Source organism: Barbus barbus, assembly GCF_936440315.1.
Source record: "Barbus barbus genome assembly, chromosome: 8".
Taxonomy (NCBI): Eukaryota; Metazoa; Chordata; class Actinopteri; order Cypriniformes; family Cyprinidae; genus Barbus; species Barbus barbus.
Genome location: NC_136736.1, coordinates 13,244,376 through 13,258,483, shown reverse-complemented (window position 1 = coordinate 13,258,483; position 14,108 = coordinate 13,244,376). Strand labels below are relative to the sequence as shown.

Here is a 14,108-nt window from a genome sequence, read left to right as displayed (position 1 = left end):
TGCTTTCCCGGGTTTGACAAACCTCCCATTTTGAAACGGAAAACCCAGAGTTTCCCTGATTTCAGGGTTAACATACACTCAAAAAAATGATACATTGGCATTACTTAACTTTTTTATGTCAACAGGTTCCACGTAACTGAGTTAAGTTGCCTTTAATAAAGAATATTTATTTCAGTGAACTTAAGTTAATTACATAAAGTTAATGTAATTTTGTTTAGTTCAATCAATGTAACATTTGTTATTTTGTATTAATCTGTTTAGTTAATTAAGTTCAATTACTCTAAAATTAATATTGTTATGTTAAAAATGAGATAGGAATAAGGTTTCAGATTCATTGTTTATTAAATAACATTTTTACAATGTTTTACAATTAACACTTTCTATTGTTTTTCCAACAATAAAATGTTTTTCAAAATCTACATGCTGTCTTAAAATACTATTATAATACTAATAAAAGTATAAAGTAAAATAAAAGCATGCAGCCTTTAAACGAAAGGATTGACAAAAATGCTTTTTATACTTGGAAAAAATTATCAGCCTTCTTTAATGGTATAAAGTACACCTTCTTGAGAAATCAGCTAAAAACACCTGTTATTCAAAGGATGATTGACATTTGAAAGCAAAATAATATTTTTTACAATGTTTTACATTTTTTCAGACAAGAACGTTTACAAAATCTAAATACTGTCTTCACTTTTCAAAAAAAAAAAATCTTTACTCATTACAAGATGTAACAAAAATAATATCACCAATAAAAAGTAAAATACAAGAATACTGTCTTTAAATTAAATGATTTTCAAAAATATACTTGGGGAAAAAATAGTCTTCTTTAGTAAACTATACCTTCTTGAAACTTGGAAAAAAAAAGCAGTAAACAACATTGCAGTTAATCAATTGAAGATTAACATCTGAAATCAAAAGTAAAGATGAAATAAATATTATTAAAGATATCACCTGGTTAGCAGTGAAAAAAAGGTGCTACAACAGCCAGTGCAACATTATGGACAAAACAGGTCCTGCCTCTTAACCCTCGTTTCAAGTTACAGTGCCTATGAAAGGAGTTTATTTTTTAAGACCTGGACTTTGTTTGACAGCTTGGTGGCATCGAGTTCCATGAAAATCTTTTGAAACATTTCAAAAGTATATCTCAGATCCTGGGGGTAAGCCAAGTTTAATGCATAGATTAGACCAACCATCATGGAACAAGCATTAGCTACATTGTCCAAGTTTTCAAGTACTTGGATGCCTTCGATGATGACACCAACATCTTCGTATGGGTCTGCAACATCTGCCCCTTCATGTTTGATGGCATAGACTCCGAGAGTGGTTTTGCTCATCAAAATTTGGGCTTCATCATGTTCAGTGTCCTAAAAAGACAAGTACAAATATTAAGTACAAAATAAAACAATTACCAATAAAAATAGGTAAAAATAGGAACTGGTTTTAGAGAAAAATATGAAAAGTTTCTTTAAAAAAAAAAAAAAAAAAAAAAAAAAAAAAAAAAACAACTGTAAATAGCTTACCATGTACTCCTTCACTAGGTTTGAAGGATCTTCATTTAGGTAGACCACTAAGGCTTTCAGGATGCATTCACGCTTTTTTTCAATGGTGATGCTCTAATCAAAATGAAATGAGAATTAGTACTTTTTGCTGTACATCTTAAATATAAGTAGCACTACACAAATTATCCCACTGCTTTATTTTACGAACGTCAAGTGGTCCCAAATCAGAAGCACTGCATGGGATACACAATTATCTTGAACATCTGAGCTGTTCTAATTGTAGTTGCAAAAATAACTATTAATGTATAACAGAGGCAGAAAGTGATGCTTCAAAAGGAAAAAAATCATGATATTTGGAGCTTCAGGAATGAAAATTCACCTTTAACTTTTAATCCATAATTTTAGTATAAAAAAAGATTGAATGATGAGTTAAAAATAACAAAATATTTATATTTGGATAAAATATTAGTTTGGCCTATCATGAATTAGGAGAATTGATGATGAATTTATAGAACATACCTGTTCCAAAACTGAGAGGATGTCTGTGATCTTCTGTGCAGCTACTCCTTTCTTTTTGAAATTTTTGAGGAGCTGAGAGGAGAAATGATCAAGCTGACCCATGAATTTGGACACCAAGGGAATTGTTGTAATCCTGCTGAATTCCGCAGATACCTGGTACAATTTTCAAACAAAACAAAAGAGAGAGAGAGACAAATCAGGGCGCTGATCAACTTTTGACAGGACATCATTATACACTTCCTTTACCAGCACTCACAGATAATATACATTTACTATAAATGAACAAACCTGAATTACATCTAAAGTACTTCAAATCATAGTTTAGAATTATAATAACATCCAAGCAATTAATCAGCTGACATGACATTAAAGACATACCTCTCGCTCAGTAAAGAGTGCTGGCCATCTGTTCTTGAATTCAGCAATGAAAGGGGAGTGTTCTACCACCTCGTGCCTCCGTAGAGCAAATGTTCTGTCCATCAGCCCCTTGATAACCTGCTCGTTGTTTCTTTTAGTCACCTCCGATAGTAGTGTAATCCTTTGATTTTCAAGAGTTTCTTTTGTTTCACCCATTGGGTAATCTGGACAGTAATTTACCTCAGCTTTTCTCGGTTTCTTCACTTGGTTAGGACTTCCAATGGATCCTTTTCGCTTATGGGAATTGATGTTTAGCTCAGAGCATGATTCTGTGAGACAAAGAGAGAGAAGCATCACTCAGCAAATAATGCAAGTCCCCACACAACTCATCTACAGCTGAGCCTGGAACATGGTAGTGATTTTCCAGTTTTAACAGCAAGGAAGCAAATTTAAGCTCTACCAACTTTGGCAGGTTCTCTGAAATCTCTTCTGTATCAGTAGAAGAGGAATCGTCTTCTAACAAAGATGTTTCAGTTTCTTCATTTGAAGTAGGGTCATTAGATGTTTCACTAACCTCTTGTGTTTTCACGATTCCTTCTTTAAAATCTGTTACTGAAAACTGATAATGCTTTCGGCTCTTGTGTGATTTGAATGTACCATACACGTTTGTTTTAAATGAGCAGCCCTTAAACATACAACTAACTGTCTCATGACTGCGCAAGTGATTATTTATATGGAGAAAATAATCATTTACTGAAGGAATGTCAGTAACAGCACAAACATGACAATTTATCAGTGTAGTTTAACTAGAATTTTGAGGTAGCTGCTCACTGCCATGTGATCTGGATAAGTGGGACCGCAGTGCATTCCAGGTTTTAAAAGTGCATGGACAGTTAGAATATGCACATGGATATTTGTGTTTACGGCCATAATGTCCATGTACCAACCTGAAGTGCTTTAAAAGCTATGATCTGGAGGCCTGAGACGATCCACAATCTCTGCACAGCCACATACAGGACTCTACAGGCCTTCAAGTTTCAAAACTCTGTAAGGGAGAAAAAGAATGGGAGTCACCAAAGAATAATAACAAAATATGAACAGCTGCAAACTACTAAACTTAAGTTAAAATGTGTTATGCGAGATATTAAATAACAATGTGCCAACAACACCACCTTTTAAGATTATTAATTATTATTATTAATTATTAAAACTGACATTAGAAGGGGATAACTGCTGTACAAGCACAAAACAATTGATTAAAATGGAGTAACCATTCCTTACTAGCAATTTAATGTCATTTACATTTATTTTGGGTGATGTAATGTATATAAAAGTTCAACAAGTATAAAATTTCACATAAATGCATAAAACAAAAATGTATCTAACTATAATGTGAAAGAAAACACGAGGCATATGGCAACTTCGTGACAATACTATACACAACACAGTATTACAAGTGAGTAATGATTCAAATGTTGTCATAGTCTCAATATAAATGCATAAAAAGTGAAAATCTCACCTGTCTGTTCACATAGAGGAAAACACGTTGACGTTTTGAAGTGTAATTCTCCGTGTTTGATTCTCATAAAATGGCGCCGATCTAAATGAGCTGAAGAGTGATCGTTATGTGCTTCGTTCCTTCTTGTGGTATTTTCCAACTGCGCATGTGCAGATTTTACTCCACCTACTGACCGATATGCGGTACTGCAGAAGCAACACAACTCTGTTGCATTCATTTTAATTAACTGAGCTGTGTAAATTTGAAGAATTACTTCTTTTAATTCTCTCAACACAACTCTTTTAATTTTAATGCACAAACGAAATTGAATTAATTAAATTAAACATAATTACATTCTTTGGACCAACAAATGCCGTGTTTCATTTTTTTGAGTGTACTCAGAGTTTTCACTTAACCTCTTTTCTGAAACGGGCCCCTGGGTTGGATTATTTTGACCCAACCGGTTTGTTTATTTTTCCTCTTCATCAAATTTTTAGGATTCTTCACTCGTCTCGTCGTGAGACGGTCAAGCAACTCGCAGCAAGCATGATTATAAGGTAAATTAATATGATGATATGATTATTTACCTCTATTTTTAATAAGCTGTGGTAAGAGTACGCTGATTTCACGGTTAATTTGATATTTGATCTGTCGCTGTGCGGGTTAACATTAGCGTTATTCCGTGAGTGAAGTAGCTGACCTACATTATTTTGTTGACAAAAAAGGCCTCAACAATCTCTTTATCGTTATATAAAAGTTATCTGTGTGTGTGTGCGCAAAGTTTTATATATTTTAACGCCTCATGGAAAAGATATATACTATCGTTAGGTCAGAAATACACGCGTAAGTTCAGTTAACTTACTGTCTGTGTAACCTCTCTGTATGGCTTTGTAATGTTTTGTCAGAATTTGTACTAAAATTGATCTTTTAAGGTCTTTTTTTTTCAAGTAAATGTCTGCTACGTGCCGAATCCAACAATAACTTATTTTCGCGCTCTTTTTTCCCCAGGTAACGTTAGCTGTATTAACTACCCTTAACGTTAAACCACGATATTACAGGTATGTAATATTATTCTTAAAATGGTATGTAATATTATTCTTAAATATTGTTACCTAAATGTAATGTTGTCTACAGTATGTAGTAATTTAGACTTAATCTATCATGGTGTTTGAGGTCATTTTACTCTTCCTCTGTTTTAGTGAATGCTTGTGTTGCTTTAAACAGAACACAAGATCCAGGCTAACAGTAAGTTAGAGAGGCCATGTAAAGTGTTCTTTATATGTTACTGTTAGAAATAATAATTTGTATTTGAGATTGATGAATAATAGGCAGATCACTGGATTTCCAGGCTGGCATACTGTATGGTTTTTCTAGCTTTTAACACAATTTTTCATTTTGAAATTGTGGAATGGGTTTACAAGCATCCCAGAAATCTTGAAGAATTTCCCCAGGCTTCTAGAAAAACCTGGCCTAGTAAGAATTTTTTTTTTGATTTTATAGTTTCGTTTACAGAAATTTGAAATGGTTAAATTGTTAGTGAGGTTGTGCAGATAGACAATATAATGTATTGACGATAGTCAGAGATATCGCTGAGAGCTGATGTCTTTGTCGACAGTCAAGGCGATATTACAGGAGCTGTCCCACATCTTTAAAATTTGAGCACATTGTATTCTGTGAGTGTACACAGCAGCAGCACCTCTGCCAGAACGTTACTGACATCTACATATTCCTAATAAATTACATTATGTTTGTCACAGGAATCATTAATGTAGGCTGACTAAGTCACACTTCAGCCATGCCATTGTCGTATGGTCTGCCTGTGTCATTTTGTTTCTGATCCAATCTATTTAAATCCAATCCGATCCAAGCAATTTAAAGGAATGAAGACATTTTCACAGGAAAAGTGTTTCAATGTGTAGTTTTGATAGTGAGATCAGTTTAACAGCTTGCACTGTATTATTCTTATGGTTTAGATGCTAAAAGGGAGAGTGCTTTCAAAGTCCTGCCCACTCCTTCCCCAATCAATATTCAAGGACGGAGGAAAGGTCTTCAGACCCACAACCACAGAATCCTGGAAGTCATTCATTTGACGTACAAGCTGTAAGTTTTTTTTGTGTTATTTTTCTACTCTATACACAGTACTGTGCAAAAGTTTTAGGCCTTTAAAATTTCAACAGTTAAAAATGGTTAAGTCAGTTATTTCTATCTTTTTGCTGTAGTGTGTCAGTAGGAAATATCAGTTTACATTTCCAAACATTCATTTTGCCATTGATTGTAATAATCCAGTGAATATCTGACAACAGCCAGTGCTCCACACAGAGATCTGATCTGATCATCATCAAGTATGTCTGGAATGACATGAAGAAACAGATCAAATTGAGATAGACTAAATCCAGAAGAACTGTGGCAACATCTCCAATATGCTTCAAGAAACCTACCTGCAAAGCTACAGCTGTTAAACGTTTTAGACACTTGTGAAAAAACGCTGTAAAATGAGGATGCTGTCAAAAATAATGTCATAAATAGATTTTCTTTATCAATTAACTTCTATTAACTAAATTAAATCAACATTTGATGTGAGCATCCTTTAAATTTAAAGCAGCTTTTGCCCTCGGTGCACTTGAGCAGAGCTTTGCAGGGAGGTTTCTTGAAGCATTTTGGAGACGTTGCCACAGTTCTTCTGGATTTAGTCTGTCTCAGTTTGTTCTGTTCCTTCACGTCATTCCAGACAGACTGGATGATGATCAGATCAGATCTCTGTGTGGAGATTATTACAATTAATGGCAAAATGAGTGTTTGGAAATGTAAACTGATATTTCCTACAGACACATTACAGCAAAAGATCAAAATAACTGGCTTAAAACCATTTTTTTTATTTAGCTGGCTAAAATACTAGTGGCCTAAAACTTTTGCACAGTACTGTATATACAGTGTATATATATATATATATATATATATATATATGTATGTATATTGGGGGCTTTAAATACCCCATAATTTATGCCATGTTGGTTGGATGAAATTTAGGTAGACAACCAAGAAGTGCCAGTAAGCAGAAAGAAAACTAAATCAGTAACACAATAAATATATATATTTTAGCAACCTTTACCAGACCCAGTTCATAGGAAAACCCTGATGGTTTGGCTGATTTCCATAAAATACATTTAAACATTATTTAAGTCAACTTGTAAAAATGTAAGTTATGTTGCAAGACTACGTGTCATGTAATTAACAGGACCAACATGGTGATGCATTCCTGCACATTTTGTGCCTTGGTGATGAGACGACATCCCACACCTTCGCCATTGTTTTGGGCCATGCCATTGAAACGGACTTGTTGCTTGAGGCTGTTTATCTTTTTCAAGACCTTTTTTGTGATTGATGGTAGCTACACTAACATCTTCCTTCCTGGGAATTTCTCCAGCAGTATATCATATTGACGGACTTCAGTCTTCATGTGTGAAGTATTTGAGGGCAACGGGTTTTTTCTGGCCACTTGTAAAGTTTTAATTTTTTGTCACATGTTTTGTCTGTTGTAGGTCTCTTTGTTTGGCTTAGTTGTATTGGCACAATGTTTGGACTGATTCTCATGTGGCAATAATCCATTTCTTAGTGTTATGATGCAATGTTGACAAAGAATAGGAATCTACAGTACCTAGTTTACAAAGTTTTGTGTTTTTAAAGAATCTGATCTACAAAAAACGTTGTTTTATTTGTGTCTGTTGGGGTTGGATGTAATGTGTAACAGTAGCACCCATTAAAAAAACTGTTTTAAAAAGAAATATGAAAACTCATTGAATTTATATTTTCAGTTGCATTTTTGGTGTTGTGCAATTGTATTACAGAAAAATAATAATTAGACATTCCTTTGTGATTGTTATTTATTATTATTGGTAAATATAAAGGTAGCAAGGCAATGAGACAACAAATAACCCAATGTTTAGGTAATGTTTAACCCAGCAACACAGTTAACCTGACCCACTAACCTTAAACCCAGCACTTGGGTCAAAACAACTCAACGCGTGTTATGTCCCATAGTTACCCAGCAGCTGGGTTAAGGCTGGGCTATTTTTTAACCCAGCATTTTTAGAGTGTATGGTCACCATAAGGTGTGTAAAGTTTCATCTGTGGTAGTGTTTTCTCTTAAGACGGTACAAGAAGCAAAACGTTTCTCTTTAAGACCATAAAGGGAACCGCCATTAAGGAGTCACAGATCAGTGGCCAACATGAAATCAAGATTGACTCTCCTAAATATCAACACATCAAACAAATGTAGTAGCTGTTTGCATTTGTTCTACATTTTTGCATGCAAATAAATGAGCATCCACAGTCCTCTTTCAAATTGGATAAATTTTTACATTTACCTTTTTTAGCATGAACATGACGTCACCAACTGAAATGAAGTGATGATTCAAAATCATGAAAATCTCACTTGAAAATCACAAACCATTCATATTGTTTTTTTAAGTTAGCATGAAATGTAAATTCCCTCTGTTTTCTGAATGCATGTTAAAGATTTTATTGTGAACACTTAATTTGTGCATATGTTTCACTTTTTAAAAAATGACCTTGTAATGTTTAATCCAGATGTCATAAATGGACTTTCAGGTGAAAGCGTCAAATGTCTGATGATGTATACAAGCACATCTAAAGATGGCAGGAGTGAGAGCCCACCCCTGACCTAGACCCATATAAACTGGTGGCAATAAGTTGACAATGTTATCTGAAAGTATCTTGTTGGACAGGGACCTTGACTGGTGATGCTAAGAGTGGTGGTGGACCGTGACATCAGTGGCATAGGATTTTATTTTTGGGTGGGCCTGGGCAAAAGTGAGCAGGCACTAGTAGCCTAGGCTAACAGACGGAGTCGGACTCAATATTCAGGTCATTTTATTATTTTCTTTGATCCTATTGAAAAATAAACCGTGGAAGACATGCGTAGTAGAACTGCCACCATCACGAACGTGCCCATTGTCAACATAACCTAAAATCATTCACAATAACCCCAATCCCTAAATACTGTTACAGACCACAATAGGCTAAAAAAAAATAAAGAAAAAAAGTTGTGAAATTGTGTAGAAAGAATCTCTCATGCCAGGTCACTAATGCACGTCTGCTCAACTAATACAAAAACATATACAACATCGACCTACAAGAGAACTGTCACTGCAACCTGTTCTTATACAAAACCTGAGAAGCAGTTAGAACAAAAATTAAATATGGCTTTATTTATACTGAAAGATAAGTAATTTAAAATGTCATTTGGAGCATATATTTTAATTTTAATTTCATCATTCTACATTAAACGTACAACCCGTGACGGTATTCGCCCAATGTAGCTTCAGTGGGATCGTTTAAGAAACAACTCACTTAAAAAAAGGTAACACTTTATTTTAGGGTCTCTTAACTAGTTTCTTATTAGCATGCATATTACTAAAATATTAGCCATTAATTAGTAGTAATTGAGCACATATTAATGCCTTATTCTGCATAACCTTATTCTACATCCCAAATCCTACCCAATACCTAAACTTAACAACCACTTTACTAACTATTAATAAGCAGAAAATTAGGAATTTATTGAGGGAAAAGTCGTAGTTAATAGTGAATAAGTGTTCCCTATTCTAAAGTGTTACCAAAAAGAAAAAAAAAAAGTAACTTGCAATTTTGTTTCAAACAGAGATGGTGATAGAGAGTCAAAAGTTACATACTGCAGCTTAATTCAAAACAGCATCCCAGTTTGTACCAAGCTCTCTAGGCAATAACTTCTTTGGTATTAGATTTGCATGTACCCTGACCGGTTACTCTTTTCTTTAGTAATGATTTGTCTGACCTCTGTAATTATTTGTTAGAAAGGTTTTGTTACCAGTGTCTATGTCTTATGATGAGCAGATTCCCTACATCTATGGACTGTACAAGTGTGTATATAAGATGTCTCGTTGCCACATCTGAGCAGCAGGATTTTTGCGGAGATCCAGTTATCAAGGGCGGTTCGAGGGGGGGGGCAGTGCCCCCCTGTCAACAAACTTGCGCACCCCCCTTTGGCCCCCCTAAATTTGGAGTCATATTACAGCAAACGATTTTGGGTGAAATGCGTAGTTTGTCCTGTAAACTATGTATATAAAAAGAAAAACATCACCAGCTGCTAAATTCAAATCTGCATTCGCTGGCTGGCACAGTGCTTGCTTTAGCTTGCTTTAGGCTTTCCCGAAGCGGCGGAGCCCGTTCATGTTCCCTCCGAGGCAGCGGAGCTTGCTTTAGGCTTTCCCGAAGCGGCGGAGCCCACTGATGTTCCCTCCGAGGCAGCGGAGCTTGCTTTGGGCTCTCCCGAAGCGGCGGAGCACGCTGATGTTGTCTCCGAGGCAGCAGAGCTCACTTCAGGCCTGTTCAAAGCGGCAGAGCACGCTGACGTTGTGTCCGAGGCAGCGGAGCTCGCTTCAGGCCTTCCCGAGGCAGCGGAGCCTGTTCATGTTCCCTCCGAGGCAGCGGAGCTTGCTTTAGGCTTTCCCGAAGCGGCGGAGCCCGCTGATGTTGTCTCCGAGGCAGCGGACCTTGCTTTAGGCCTGTCCAAAGCGGCAGGGCCCGCTGATGTTTTCTCCGAGGCAGCGGAGCTCACTTCAGGCCTTTTCAAAGCGGCGGAGCCCGCTGATGTTGTCTCCGAGGCGGCGGATCTCGCTTCAGGCCTTCCCGAGGCAGCGGAGCTCGCTTCAGGCCTTCCCGAGGCAGCGGAGCTCGCCTCAGGCCTTCCTGAAACGGCAGAGTCCGCTGTTGTTCCTGCTGAGGCAGCGGAGCTCGCGTCAGGCCTTCCCGAAGCGGCGGAGTCCGCTCACAGTTCCCCCGAGGCAGCGGTGTCTGCTCACAAAGCTCCCGAGACGGAAATGTCCGCTCACGAGCCTCCCGAGGCGGTGGATCCTGCTCACAGATCTCCCGAAACGGCAGTGTCCGCTCACAGTTCCCCTGAGGCAGCGGTGTCCGCTCACAAAGCTCCTGAGACGGGGATGCCCACTCACGATCCTCCCGAGACAGCGGTGCCCGTTCACGATCCTCCCGAGGCAGCGGTGTTCGCTCACAAGCTTCCCTGGATGAATCCACCTTACCGCCCTGGCCTCCTGCTCTGCTGGCACCATCCTGGCACCCGTGTCTACCTCTGTCTCCAGGCCCTCTTCAGCTACACGGGCCTGGCCCGCCATCCCTCCCCCTGTTCCACCTCCCTCCGGACTTTTGGGGTTTTTGGTGGAACGTCTGGAAGCCGTTCCTTAAAGGAGGGGTCATGTCATGAGTCCGGGCCCGGCAGTTCTTCCCTCCTCCACCAGAGGTCACCATCTCCCTTCCTCCCGGACTCCACTCCTCTAAACTACACACACCTGTCACATTACACACAGCTATCACAAAACACACACACCTGCAGCATCATTCACCTGACACTCAGCATTACACCTGCAGCTGTTCCCCATTGCCAAAGACTATATAGTCTCCCCTCTCCCACCACTCTGGCTGGTTGCATTAATTGTTATTTGTAAATGTGTTGTGTTTCTAGTGTTTGCTCTGGTCTGGGATACATGCACTGTGTTGCCGTCTCGTATCCCAGTCCGTTACTACTTTGTTTTTTGTGCCGTGTTGGCCTTTTTGTTGATTATTAAAAGAGAGCCTTACCTGCATTTGGACCCAGACTCCATCATTTCCACGGTGTTCCCGAAGCGGTCCGTGACATTAGGTTTCTGCAATATATAAATATATTGTGGAAACTTAATTTCCTGTAGAGCTGCTTTGCAACGATTTGTATTGTAAAAAGCCCTATACAAATAAACTTGAACTTGACCAATCAGTGGCGTTCAGATGAGTCATCGCTGAAACACACTACTTCGTCACCGCGCACGCTGGCTGACTGAATTCTCTAACTAATTCTCTCATCAGAACCATCAAAGTGAAGAAGTACGAATGTAAGTAAGATATTAATTTCACAGTGCAAACAGCTTTAGAGATTATTATGACAGCTTTTGAGAGTGCTTGAACTCGCTGGACTGAAGTGAAAATGTTAGTTGATAATGTAAATGTTCTTCACTCTCTTTTTGTACACTGAAAATGTTAATTAGTAACTTGCAATGTTTTTATTAAATTCACATGAAATACAAAGTCAGTCATATTAAAAGTATTTTATGGAATGACACCCATATCTGGTAGTTAAGTAAAAAGACAAGCTTTTATGCATAGTTAATAGATTACAGTATTAGGCCCATTATAAACAAAATAACAATCTATAAAGGTGCAAAATGCATTTACTTACACATATTTGAGCAAGATATTTCATGATATATTTTAGGGATATATCGAATAAAAAATGTAAATAAATAAATAAAACCCCTGCTGAAAAAAAAAAAAAAATAGACACCATTACAAAATTAGTACTAGGACTTGTATTGGTTTTACTGAAAACTGTAATGGCGCCTGTTAGTCTCAACTGGTAATTGGTTGCCTTCTATTGGTAGCTTGTTAAAACCAATAAATCCCATCGGTGCCGGTAGCTTTGTGGGCAGCACATCAACATGCAGCGCCGTTGCACTTCTGGAGTCTCGCAGACCTTTCCCGATTCCGTGCCCCCTCTTTTTCTCCCACTTCGCTTCCTGTCAACTTTGATCTGTCTAATCAAAATAAAAAAGGCCAAAAAAATGAATCTAAATTTTTTTTTAAATAAAATAAATTCTAATGAAATATGTCCAAAAACACACTACAGAAAACCATTTTTTAATGGTTTGTAATGTTTGTAATGGTATTTGTAGTGTAAACCATTACAATTTTCTGTGATGATTTTATTGTTTTTTGTTTGTTTGTGTTTTTTTTTTCAATAGGGACATAAGCCTATATCTACGGAAGTTCTAAGCGGCCATGCATTATTATAATTTTTCTGTCTTGTTTTCTCGTGATCACGACTTAATTTTCTCGTGATCTCGACATAACGAAAGTTGTTTTGTCATTATCACGACTTAATTTTCTCTGTGTATTCGGCATGAGAAAATGCTATAGAAGCAGCAACATCGCAGCATCATGGATGATCGTATTCGCTTTTACTTTGATCAGGGACTCACTCAAACTGAAATAATAAAAATATGTTATAAGGACCATCCCAAATATTGAAGGTGTTGTGTGTGTGACCGACTACATTGATCCATGATATAATACTTTTAATGCATATTCATACTTAGAAGGAGGCTGTCGGGTCTGCAACTTTATCGTCGAAGACAATAGTGACCCTGATTTTCTCATGATAGCTACAATTACGTCGTGAGAAAACGGTTTTTACGTTGAGATCAACAACTTTCGTTATGTCCAGATAACCACAAAACAACTTTCGTTATGTCGAGATCACGAGAAAATTAAGTCGTGATAATGACAAAACAACTTTTGTTATGTCGAGATCACGAGAAAATTAAGTCGTGATAACGACAAAACAACTTTCGTTATGTCGAGATCACGAGAAAATTAAATCGTGATAACGACAAAACAACTCGTTATGTCGTGATCACGAGAAAACAAGACAGAAAAATTATAATAATGCATGGCCGCTTAGAACTTCCGTATATATCAGTTATACAGTGGTATTGTGGCTGCTGTGTGTCACATGACAAGCATGAGAGCCCCCCCCCCCTTTACTAGCGCCCCCTCAAAAATAATGAGTGCATGATGCCCCTGACACTACAATTATTTGTTAAATAAATGAAACATGATGAAATATTTAATTTAGTTGAAATTGTTATGACGTGAAAAATTACTGAATGAATAATACTTAAAGTAGGTTAAGTTGAATTTTAAAATTGTGCCCCCTAAAAGCACAAGTGGCCCCTGTCTGCAACCCACCCCCCCCCCCCCGTCCGTCCGTCACATTTTATGTTATATTCATTGTCACACATCAAGAATTAGATGTTATATTAGTTTTGTAACTGCGCCCGTCTGGCCCGTCCGCTGCGTGATACCCTTGGTGAACTGCGAATAAGGAGAAACACTGTGTTAGAGGGGACAGAAGGGACATTGTGATTGGCTGATAAAGGATATGAATGAGTAACAGAATTACTAGCAATTAAAGGTACACATTTGTGAACAAGTGAGTTATATTGTGAAGCTAGTATTTCTACCAGAAAGACTTGATTTTTATTTAATTAAACTTGATAAAACTGGACTGTAAGTGGTGGGGAAATCAGTCAGTAAATGATGGCTGGCATGATGGCGCCGCTAATGGC

The 14,108-nt window shown here is 37.5% G+C and overlaps 1 protein-coding gene across 1 annotated transcript; it reads right to left on the bottom strand.

Annotated features, from left to right (window-relative positions):
• Window positions 1-332: 332 nt before the first annotated feature.
• On the bottom strand, window positions 333-4,027 carry LOC306874362 (uncharacterized protein). The gene is made up of 5 exons (XM_079424346.1): window positions 3,898-4,027; window positions 2,400-3,423; window positions 2,022-2,174; window positions 1,524-1,616; window positions 333-1,367 (listed from the first exon to the last, which is right to left on the bottom strand). Exons 2-5 carry the CDS (start codon window positions 2,730-2,732, stop codon window positions 1,050-1,052), a joined length of 897 nt encoding a protein of 298 aa, XP_079280472.1. The 5' UTR covers window positions 2,733-3,423; window positions 3,898-4,027; the 3' UTR covers window positions 333-1,049.
• Window positions 4,028-14,108: the final 10,081 nt, after the last annotated feature.